At 39.6% G+C, this 12,362-nt stretch overlaps 1 protein-coding gene across 5 annotated transcripts in view; it reads left to right on the top strand.

Moving 5' to 3' along the window:
- Positions 1–12,362, top strand: part of suco (SUN domain containing ossification factor) — a 42,616-nt gene that overhangs the window by 27,968 nt on the left and 2,286 nt on the right. For 2 of the 5 annotated variants that reach the window (XM_026160130.1, XM_026160132.1), the window contains 13 exons: positions 1,379–1,484; positions 2,869–2,889; positions 3,125–3,180; positions 4,189–4,280; positions 4,548–4,613; positions 5,744–5,827; positions 7,792–7,861; positions 7,978–9,369; positions 9,520–9,607; positions 9,753–9,857; positions 10,823–10,977; positions 11,196–11,287; positions 12,068–12,123. In XM_026160130.1, the coding sequence (XP_026015915.1) occupies positions 1,379–1,484; positions 2,869–2,889; positions 3,125–3,180; positions 4,189–4,280; positions 4,548–4,613; positions 5,744–5,827; positions 7,792–7,861; positions 7,978–9,369; positions 9,520–9,607; positions 9,753–9,857; positions 10,823–10,977; positions 11,196–11,287; positions 12,068–12,123 (2,383 nt within the window). The other 3 variants (XM_026160133.1, XM_026160131.1, XM_026160134.1) reach the window with 3 other exon arrangements.

A 12,362-nucleotide genomic window follows, 5' to 3' on the forward strand; every position in this document is an offset into this window, starting at 1 on the left:
AATTGAAAAACTACACTCAGCATGCTGTCAGACAGTTATAGCAGACAAAGCTCTGTAAGCCCCATGCCACACCATTTACTTCCCCTGTTCATAATGGCATGTTCATGCATCGATTTTTAAATTTTTATTTTATTTATTTTTTTTTTTAATCTCATTTCGTTATCTTAACCATGATATTTGTAGTATTTGCATTGACAAGCAGTGAAAAATAGTAACCACAAAGCTTCATATGTTCTTTTAAATTACTGACATAATACTTTTGTCCACACTGGGATTCTGTTAGGACTAACATTCATTTAAAGCCCACCCTTTAATACCACAAACTCAGTTATGTAATGTTGCTTATTGCTACGTCAGTATGACTATCAACAGATCTTTTTACTGTCAGTTTTGCTGACAGCCATGCGCCTCAGGTGTAGGGGGAAAAAACTGAAACAAACAGGCACCATGCCAAAAACGAAATTATGTACCGCTGCAGCAAGGCTCAAGCCGTCCCACAAACACGCATCTCACAAGCTGCGTAGCTGCACTAACCTGCTCAAATGATTTGCATAGGCCTTGCATCTACATTTCTAGTGTTGTATAGAAAGTAGTATATTTTCAGTTCATTTCCACATGAAATTAAAAGTCAGTAGATGAGCGAAGGAAGAGGAAAGCTCAATGTGTCACTAAAAAATATTAAAAACCAAATTTTTATTATTTATTTATTTTTAGCTAAGGACATACATAGTGGTTACCAACTTAAGCATATAGAGACCTTTCATGTTTCCCATTTCCAAACTTGCACTGTGGCTAAATAAAGTTTCACAATAGTTTTGCATAATTTTTTTTTGTTATTTTTTGCTCATAATAGATTAATATTAAATGTTTTTTGTTTGTTAGTTGTTTTTTTAATCAAGTACTTTTCTTTCTATCATCACTGGCTGGATCATATTCAGTTCCTCCTAGAAGAAGTCAGTTGTGAACTGGTGGTATATATATATCACCAGTTCACAACAGTTGCCTTACAGCTCTTTATATTGTAAGGTAAAGGTCCTACAATATTAGCAAGAAACTGACAAGTTTCCACCATAACCCATTTAGAGATGAGGGGAAAGCCAGTACTCTATAATTAAAGCAGTTTCTTAACCAGTTTTGCATTCATTTTTGTCCCCTAGTATTATCACCTCTAAATTTAGTGCAGTCAGGGCTTGTGTTGTCTTTGTTAAAGATTTATATCTAGCGCTGTCTTGCTCCATAATGCCGATAATTGCCACTCTTAGACATGGCATGAATATAATGACATTTGTATCCACCCTGTGAGGTCATGCCAGATGACATGTTACAAAATCGATCTTCCTCACATTCACATCGTACGTTTCCCCTCTCTCTGTTGCAGATATCCTACCAACAAGTGGGTAAAGCTGGGAACTTTCCATGCTCGCGATGAACGGATAGTCCAGAGCTTCCCACTAGATGAACAGCTTTATGCTAAATATGTGAAGGTACTCCTGTTTACTTGCAGATAGAATAATAACATATCATAAAGTATACATAAAATGTCCCCATTTTCAGTGGTATATTAGAAATCTTAGACATGGATATACACACATACTGACATGGTTATATACAGAAGTTAAAGGTGTAGGTCCAGGGAGTGTCTTGTGACTTAATAGAAAGTTACTGATGACATCAGGGCAGTCATCTTTTGAATAGCTAAATTATGGTGACTGTGAGGGCGTAACTGTTTACATGTGAGAATTGCATAGTAGAGGAACTCGACGACTGTTTTGATTGTATTTAACATGTGAGCGTCACGACTGGCCGTCTTGGACTGTGTGGATTGTACTTACATCACGCTAGAGTTTATATTAAGCCGTGATCCTTTTTCAGGGCGCTTACAGTAGTTTCCACTAAAATGAATTTAAATTTCAGATGGTTAAACATTAGGTTTGCCACTGAATGTTAAGGAAAACTAAACAGACAAGAAGCATTAAAATAATTTTTGTCCCTACGCTCATGGTTCAGATTCCTAAATGCTCCCATATCTGGGATTCTGTCTCCATCCGTAAGTCAAACCAGATGTGCCTCATTTCTGCTTAAATTGCAGCGTAACAAACAAAGCAAGGTGTTCATCGATGGATATCACTTTATTATCATTTTTTTCTTTTTTGTCATACACATAGCCTCCTAAGGAAATTTGTTGTCCATTGTATTTATGAAATCTGCTTCTTTCTGATTAAGTGTGTTAAAGGTTGGCTATGTAGTTATGTCTGTGAGCTTTCACACAACAGCCCATTATTATCTATAAAAATGGGTTTGAAAGTGTGATCTAAATCGGTGCTCTTCTAAACGGTCTCTTTCCTTACAATCACTTTTGCCAATAAATATTCAGTGTAGACTTGTTAAGCAGGTGATTAATACTTGGATAATTATCCTTTTTTATGTAACTCGTGGGTGTTTTGTGTAGGAGCTTACTGTTGATTCACATCTATTCTGAACCAGTTTTGTTTCTATTACATAAACTTGTTTTTTTTTTTGTTTTTTTTAGATTTCAGCTTCATCTATTTTTAGTTTCTACTTCCTGAGCATCTTATTCTTTTTTTTTTTTTCTTCTTTTTTTAATGAGTAGTGAGCCTGTAAGTCTGTCTGTCTTTCCCTCAGTCTTGCTTGTGTCTTTCTTGCAGCTCATTAGAAACATCTGTTTAGTGTCTTGCCTGTGTTCTGTTGCAGAATGGTGATCTTGCATATATCAGCTGTGTGTGTGTCGTAGAAGAGAGCTGAACCGTACACAGATTCTTGACTTCCTTGTAGCTTGAATCAGCTCTTACTGATTTCTTTTTCTTGTTTTATTTCTCTCTCCTTCTCTTTGTCTTCTTCTCGCATCAGATGTTCATCAAGTACATAAAGGTTAGCACTCTTCTCTTTCTGTCAGAGGTTATAATGGGCTGAAATAAGAACACTTTTATTTTTTGTATACTCAAATGGGCGAGTAGAGTTTCATCTTTAATGCATGTGGATAATAAACAAGTAAAACATGCACAAACTGTCAAAGCTTGGCAGTTCTACTAATTTGGTGGGTTGTGGGTTCATGGAGTTGTGCATATTTTTATACTGTTTAATAGCTTAACTATTGTACCTGCAGGTTGAACTTCTCTCTCATTTCGGATCTGAACACTTCTGTCCCCTCAGTCTTATCAGGTAAGTTAAAGAATTTCCTTTATCTTTCTAGACCTTTCTCTAATCTTATCAACCCATGGGTGGCTGTAGCTCATCTACTAATTGGGAGGTTGGTGGTTCGATCCCTAGCTGCTTCCTGGCTCTGCATGGCAGCTATCCTTGGGCAGGATGCTAACCACAACTGTTTTACAATGCGTTTATATAGAAAAAGCATAGGAAAAAGTGCTTGTGCGATTGGGTAAATTATGCAAATTGTAAGAAGCACTATTTAATAAAACCAAATAAAAGTTAATATTTTCTAACAGTTATGCCATTCCTTTTTTTGAAGAAGAAGAATTAGAAGAAGAACAGTCTTATCGTCTTGTCTTGTTCCAGTTTACTTAATTAGATCTTGAAAGTTTCTGGAATCTGTCTTTTAAAACACAACCGCCTTTATCATAAGCAGTGTTGACAAACAAACACTTTGATTTTATTACATCAATGCAAATTGTTATCCAGGCAGCTGTAATTACAGGAGCGCCGCTATATCATGAAAGGTCTGTTATGATTAGATTTTGTTGTTTACTTATTAGGCACCACCTTAATAGTTGTTGTTGTTGTTTTAGATTAAATTCTGAATGTTGTAACACAGCTAAAATGCCTTTTCTTGCACAGTGAGTCTGATGATGAGGGTTCCTTAAGAATGTCCACTTTAAAGACTTTAACTGCACAATCACAATAAGGGAAAAAAAGGAATTTAAAAAAAAAAAGAAACAAAAAAAAGATTGTTTTGGTGTTTTTTTTTTTTTAAGTTAATTTCCCTCAGATGGTACTTCTTATATACAGTCATCACTTGTGCGTCCATATCCAACACATTGTTCAGTTTCCGTGAGTTTTTATCTTTTATCTCAAAATGTGCTCAACTGGCATTGTTTTCTTAGAGCTGCATCAAAAAATTCCACTGCCTCCGCTGTGTGGTAATTTCAAGTCTTGACCTTTTCTGTAGGTCTGTTTGTGTAACGTATTGTTTTTTTTTTTTGTGTTGTGTAGGGTGTTTGGTACCAGCATGGTGGAGGAGTATGAGGAGATAGCAGATTCTCAGTACCCCTCAGAGAGACTTGAGTATTTGGATGAGGACTATGGTAAGATGTTGACGTCGATTTCAAATGTACAAATTTCAAATTTGTATGTAAAAGACCAGAAATGGATGTGTTAACATTAAATGAATTCATACTGTACTTTCATCATTGTGCAAACCAGTGCCACAAATCTATAGGTTATACCAGGCTCAAAAAGCCAAAATAAATTATTCTTCAAAGTAGTTACCAAATACATTACTTCGATTTCTTGCCTTTTGTTTTCCAATTAATATGATTTTATTTTAACTGCTACCACGTGTTTCTCTTCAGACTATCCTCCTGGCTACCAACCAACAGAAGACAAGGCCTCCAAAAACCTGCTTGGTTCAGCAACCAGTATGTACACATACACACGTTCTTATAAATGCAGTCGTGAAAAATAGATTTTCACAGAACTTTATGCAGTTGAGCTGGTTCACTAGCTTGTTTGAACCACTTTTAGTGGCAATAACTTGAAGATCAGTGTCTCACATCTTTAAGGGGGAATTCTTCATGTTGGCGCAGCCCTCATGAGGTCCCTTCACACCATTTCAGTCAGATTGAGGTCTGGACTTGGCACCATTGTTGCACCCTGATTCTTTTTTTTTTTAATATTTGCTGCTGTGCTCTGTATCTTATATTCCTGTAACGTAACCCAGTTTGGGCCGAGCTTTTGCTGTTGGTCAGATGGCTTCAGCACAAAAGCGGACAGCCCTACCTGATCGAATTTAAAAAAGGAATAAGAAAATGTGTCAACTGTCATGAAAAATGTTAATGAAAATGTTTCGTTACATGTCATCAAACTGCAGCTACAGTAATCTGGTGTTTCCATCCTATGTTAAAGAAGAACTATTTTATGATTTGTGCAAGTTTGGCTTTTATACTGTTGTATCCAGTCATAGTGCACACAGTTTTTTCAATTATCTCAGACCTCATACAGTTGTTGGTACAGCAGCCAACTTTATGGCCTGTTGGGTATGAACTCATTCACATACTGTTCAACTTGAAGTATTTTAACCCACTTGGTATCCTGCGTACACACTGTGGGCTTTTTGAGTTGCATAAATTTTGCTGCTTGGCTTTATTTATCTATTTATTTTTTCCGGAAACCACACACACATGCACAAATACACTGGTGCCCTTCTGTCTCCTGAGTTAGCGAAGGAGGGGAACGGTGCACCCCTGAAAATGTACCGTGCACACAAGTCTCAGAGCTCTAACCATAAACCATAAAAGGGCTTCAGAGTGGATGGACCCTGGAGGAAAGGCTTAAAATAAAACTCATGACAGTAAATCCAGGGGACATAATATAGAAGGAGAATACAGTCATCAGAGAGAATGGTTAAGAAAATAAAGCAAAAACATATGGCACAATATGTGGTTTGGCTTTGATGTGTTTGGCCTGAAGCTGCTGTCAGTCAGAAATCTCATGTCATGGAAAATAAATGCATTGCGTGGATGTTCTTCTTCTTTGTTTTTGTTTTTAGATGCCATCCTAAACATGGTAAACAACATTGCTGCTAATGTGCTGGGAGGAAAGCCAGAGCTGGAGACTGGAGCAGAAATGGGAGGTACTGATTTCTCAGAGGCCACTTTTTAGACCTTTTTTTTTAAAAGTTTACTTTTCTGGGTTTTTTTTTTTTTTTTTTTTTTGGGGGGGGGGATTTTTCTACCATCACATTTTCACATGCAACACTTGAACAGTACACCATACACAAGTCAACATTTTCAGCCATCTTACATTCATCAGAGTATCTTAGACTTATTTATATTGCTTCATTTTTAATTTTCTTAAAAAAATAACCTCAAAATAAATCCATTCATACTGATTTTGGGGTTAGCCCAAATGGGCGCTGAAGTAACTTATATTTGCACTGCTCTAAGCATAAGTGTAAGGCAAAGTATAAACACATCCATGCACATGTGTAACATAAGCTAAAATTTGTTTGGCTTCCCATTCAACTGCCAATAAAGAGCTGATAAACTCAAGTTTCCTGTTTTTATAGACATCACATTTAGGTGATCTGTTACTGTCTCTTTAAAAGTTAAAGTAAATTACAGATTTAAACTACAGATTGCCAGGAGAACGTTACACATGCTGATTAGGGGCACATTTTTTTATGTGTGTAATGTACATGTAAAAATGGTCTAGTACTCGTGTTTCGCAAACTACTTGTGTAACTATACTAAGAGATACTTGGTCCACCTCTGCAGGTCAGATTTAATCAGCAATCTGACATTGATGGCTCAGCCTCTTCACATATTCCCCTTTGTTAGAAAAGACCTTGACTTGAATTCTGTTGCATGTTGCTCCCACACCTTAGCTCGAGGTAATATGACTGGTCTATCTGTATGAAGTGTTATGGAGCAGGGATTTCCGAGTCAGCACTATAAAAGACTTTTACTGAGATTGTTGAGCATGAATCATCCATCCAACAGGTTTTGTTTTGTGAAGGTGCGTGCATGTGTGAAAAGCTAATTGGAAATTCCGGTTAAGAAACGTCCAGATTACATAATAGGTTTCACACCTTCCTGAGGTTTAGATGAAAACTTCCTTAATGTGAAAGCAAATTGTAGTTGTGCTTCTTCTATAGACCGTATAGCGTTATCTTATGAAATCCCTTTAAAAACAAATTCAAATGTATTTAACACTTATAAACCAAACTGTAATGCTGTGTTTTCACTCCTGTACTCTGCTCTTACTGTGTGACTGCCTTTTTCCTCGCGTTCTCCAGCCAGCCTGTCTTTCCACATCTTGTTTAGATTAACTGCTTCAAAAACTGGGTCACTTTATTTCCTTGGCTAAAGTGCAAACATATGCATAGACTGAATGTTCATGTGTATATGTGCTAAGAGAGCCAGATGTTTACTTGGCTCTTAGCAGGAGGTCCCTAGCGGTATTTCAGCAGAACTTTGGCTATCTTTGTTTCAGTTCTTCTTGGCAAGGAGCTCAGCTAAATTAAGACAGTTAGGCCTATGACGCTGAGCTTTCTTCTAGTTCTGTCTACCACACAGAGCGCTATCAAAATGACTCCTTAGACAACTTTTCTCTAGTGTGGTTGACTTAAAGAGGGGAGGAATCTATTAACAGATTTGGCTCTTATGTTTCTTTATGCTTTTAAAAATTCATTGTATTTAGACCTGTTGGTTATGACAACTGATAAAAAAAAAAAAACATTAAAAACCCCACAAATTCATCCTTTCAATTATTAGCACAACTCTATAGTGTCTTTTTACTGCTTGCTCTCTACAGTGGCTGTTTTTATTCCCATTTACACCCACTGAGTGAGGCAGAATTTGGGAGAGACACAATCAGTTCAAACTGGAACAGACTGGTTCACAGCATTTCTCCCTTTGCCTAAACATGGGCATTCCAGCCTGGAGGGACTGTGCACCTACACTGTCCCTCCTACAAGAGGGTGGAAAGAAACGAGCCACTGCCAAGTTAGAGGGTTCTACGCAATCTTAAAAACAGTAGCCAAGTGTTATTGCTGTGCTGTGTTTGTTAATTGTTGTGTGTTTCTCCAACCCCCAGGTAACGCAACAGAGGGGGGTGAAAAGGAGAGCACAGAGTCAGCTAAACCAACTGAGGCCCTACACACAGTGTAAGAGCCATCAGAGATATACCTTTATTCATTTAAATTGAATTCAGTTCCACGTGATGAGCTTTTCAACTCCAAATCCCACAGAAAGCATGTTTTTTGTTTTTTCTTTTCTTCAGACTGCAACCTTCAAAGCCAGAACAACCTACAACAGAAGAGGTCTCTGTCTCTAGTGACTCCCCCACATCTTCCCACTCATCATCTGATCCACATAAGGATGTGGATCAGATTGTCACTCTAGTAGAGGAGGAGGAAGAGGATGAGGAGATCAGACTGTCAACTGTTACTCTATTGGAGGAGGAGGGAGAGGATGATGAAGAAGGGGAAAAGAGCGAGGAGGAGATGAGGAAGGGGGCAGACAGGAACCAGTGGGAGAGCCAGGCTTACTGTCCTTTCACCTCCTTCTCCTCCCTCTCTCTGTCTTGCATGGTCACTCTGCCTGAGCTGCTCCATCGCTGGTGCTCTGCCAGGCTGGCCAAGGAGAGACTGCGCAGCCTTAAGAAGAGGCAGCTTAGCACTCAAACACAGACTCACCCTACTGTGAGCACACCTGTCCTCACACACACACCTCCACTGATTCCTATTCCTGCCCCCACACCTATCCAAGAACCCCTTCCTCTCACAGAAAAAGCTCCAGAACTCGAGGTGCCTGAGAAGGGGCAAAATGAGTGCAAAGCTCTCAGTGAGGAGTACACCACTGACACGCCTCTCAGCACTGACACACCTGATTCATACACTCCCGAGCTCAACATCCTCCTAGAGCCCAGCAGAACCTCCACCATCCCCCCTCAGAGTTTCTCAAACAGCCACAGCTCCCTAACACAGCCTACCCCAACCCCTAAGGAGAACTTGTTACCTTTAGTTAAAGACGCAACCCTAGATCCTGTCCCCACTCCTCTCCTCCAAGCTGTCTCTATCCCAAAGACGCAGCACGCCAGCAGCGTCACCCCCACGCTTTCTGCCAGCACTCCCCCGTTATCTCAATCTTCTGAGACGGCTTCTCCTGTCGTCACGGTTCCTCCTGTCAAAGATCAGCCTGTTCAGCCTCTTCCCACTGCTTCAAGACCTGAGGATTTTATCTCCCCTCCCACTGAGCTGCCAGCAGCTTTGCCTTCAAATGACATTCACACAGACTCAGTTAAGTCAGGCGTAGACAGCGGGGACTCGCAGAGACAAAATGTTCAGGCCTCCCAGACCCACGGGGAGCAGGCTGATTCACTTCCTCAGACAGGAGAGCCTCATCGGGTGGAAGAGACTGTAGAAGAGGAACTGCTGAATGCTAGTGGTAATGGCAATGCTCAGCGGACGGCTACAGACTTCTATGCAGAGCTGCAGAACGGTGGAGATTATAATGGTGGAGCAGTGAATGGGAACAGCGTGTTAGTTAACGGAGGCGCAGTCCACGGATCCAGCCAGAAAGAGAGTGTGTTCATGAGGCTGAACAACAGGATCAAAGCTCTGGAGATGAACATGAGTCTGTCCAGCAGATACTTGGAGGAACTCAGCCAGAGGTGAAACCACTGGCCATGTTGAACTTTTCAAATCTAAACTGCAACAAAAAGCAAAGTTTCAGTACAGATTTTACTGCCCTAATTTGTTTCGGATATTTGCAATCTGGGAGAGATTATTAGAAGTTATTTATATGTATCTGTGATTTCCAGATATCGTAAACAGATGGAAGAGATGCAGAAAGCGTTCAATAAGACCATCATCAAGCTGCAAAACACCTCCCGTATTGCTGAGGAACAGGTCTCATTGCATTAATCATCTTAAATCACAGTAAAATATGTTTGCAGTTAAGAGTCTTATTTACTCAATCTACTGACACCTGAGCAGCTGTGCTGACTAATATCTTCTTTTTTTTTTTCTTCTTTTTTTTTTTGTATATTTTCAGGACCAGAAGCAGACAGAGTCCATCCAAGTCCTGCAGAGTCAGTTGGAAAACGTCACTAAACTGATGCTCAATCTCACAGCTACAGTCAGCGAGCTGCAGAGAGAGGTATATTGCTATCGTTGATTGCTGAGTAGACTATCTATTGCTTAGTTTTTAACAGAATTGTCTTTTTGTGTTTGGCTTAAAACCTTGTTGCTTGTGTTCAGAGAAAGATTTATTCTTCCTGTTGAAAATAGATCATGATGCTTCTGGCTCATTAACATAATGTAGTTTAAACACCATCTGTTGTCAGATCTCTTGCTGTTCCAGATATAGTCCAGGTTTGATTTTTATGTTCGGAGTAATGATTTTAGTAGTCGGGACCTTGAAATCCATCTGAAATGGAGTATGCCAGATAGTAGGTACCAGCCAGAGTAACTAGAGGTGAAATTAAGTATAATGGAATATAACATTCGTTTTACCTACAAGTTTGTTTATAAGTAGATAAACAGACAATTTAAGTAGTTTTTTTTTTTTTTCACATAAGTATAGTGTCTGTGTGAAACCTTAATATTCATGGCCATCATGTATTGTTTTAACTTTTTTTGTTTTGTTGTTTATTTAAAGTCTTTTGCTTCTTCCAAAACACGTGCAGAGTTTGACTTGAGTGGAAAACATTTTTCTGACTTGAATATTTCAACATGTTTGGCTTTGACTTTTCACCAAGGCACATTTTCTGAGCCCACATGATTAAATGCAGTTACATTAAAAAGGATAGAGGATAAAGTTTGTGTATCCTTTTTAGAATAACAATTTGTGGGTAGTTTGTCTTGGTTTTTCCTTCTCTCTCTCTCTCTTTTTTTTTTATTTTATTTTTATTTTTTTTTTATTATATAAATTCACTGGGCCTTTTGCATACAGTGTTTAGGCCAAACTAAAAGTGCTTTTGGAGTAAGGTCACGGAGGACATGGTACAAAACATCACAACTGGGGAAAAGGACCACTCACGGTATCATAAGTCGACGTAGCTGTTGAATGTTTGATGTGTTGTGCATTGTTTCACTGTTGACTGCTGAAATCGTCCTCTGCAGGTATCTGACCGTCAGAGCTACCTGGTGGTCTCTCTGGTTCTGTGTCTATTTCTGGGGATCCTGCTGTGTCTGCAGTGCTGCCGCAGCTCGGCCCCCGGCCCCAGCACCAACTCTACTGCTCTTCCCAAGAGCAACCACTACCCCAGTCCCAAGAGGTTTGTCACCCGCATGCATGAATAGGATATTTTATTTCTGAAGCTTTGCTATGACATTTGTTAAGTGTTGTTCAGTGTTTTCGTATTAGACTGAATACTGAAGCTGTTGTCTGTCGGTTGCTGTCATTCCCGTCTTGCTACTAACTGTAGAAAGATTGACAATCAAGGAATGAATGTAGCATCTTGTAAATGTCAGTCATTTTTCCCTCCCTTATCAGATGCTTCTCCTCTTACGATGACATGAGCCTGAAGCGCAGGGTGACCTGCCCACTTGTTCGCTCCAAGTCGTTTCACCTGTCCTCTACAGAAGGTAAGAGGTCTTCTTCCTACGTGCCCATTCACTTTTCAAAAATCTCTCCTCCAACACACTTTTGTTTTACCCATATGTTTCCTCCTTTTGTTTTTCCAACTGAAACATAAGCAGCATTGAGATCTGACACTACAGTCACGCTGCAAACATCATGTAATCTTGCCTTTAGGCACTTTCAGGCTAACTGCTTTTGATCACTGCGTCTATTGCCACATATCTCTCCCCATCCAAACACTACTTAGCCTTGCTTCATTCTCTCCATCGCTCACTCTTTGTACCTTTGCTGTTGCTTTAAGACATTTTGCCAGGTTTAGTGACTGATATCCCTCTTGTTGCCACTGCCTAAAGCAACACACGCCCACAAGGAAAGGCTGGTGCAAGCAATAAAAGTATCAGCTCTTGAAACCTTAAACTCCCGCTGCTGTTCATTACCCCCTAATGACGTGCATGCGTGTGTGTGTGTGTGTGAGAGAGAGAGTTTGCCCTTGAGGGTGGGAGGCTGTCATTGCCAGCTTGCCACATGCAGGCATAAGGAGTTTAATAATAGAGCACAATGCTTTGCTGGCTCATGGTAGACATTTGCAAGTAGTATTCCTTAATAAAAACAACACCTGCTTTTCTATGATTTCAAATCTTGTTTTAACAACAAGCTATTACTACAATATGGATTTATGCCTTTTCATCTTTAAAACTACTTGCAAGGTCGCTTCATGCTTATTACATGTACGTATTCCTGTATCCCATTCCATCATTAACCTAGCCCCTTTCTCCCCTCCCCAGTAGGTCCAGATGACTTGTACATTGTAGAACCTCTAAGGTTTTCTCCAGAGAAAAAGGTACAGTGTCTGTTGGCTGTGATGGCCGTCGTATACAAGTACTGTGTTTTCTCGTCTCAATGAGTCTTTCTAATACGTCTGTTTTAGAAAAGGGAATTCTTTATTTTGTGGAGTAAATGAGATGAGGTATCAGCTGAGCAGTGGAAAGAATTGGCGAAATACCCATTAGCGCGTGTGTGTGTGTGTGTGTGTGTGTGTGTGTGTGTGTGTGTGTGTGTGTGTGTCTGTGTGTGTACTGC

This window comes from Astatotilapia calliptera, chromosome 23, assembly GCF_900246225.1.
Source record: "Astatotilapia calliptera chromosome 23, fAstCal1.2, whole genome shotgun sequence".
Classification (NCBI taxonomy): Eukaryota; Metazoa; Chordata; class Actinopteri; order Cichliformes; family Cichlidae; genus Astatotilapia; species Astatotilapia calliptera.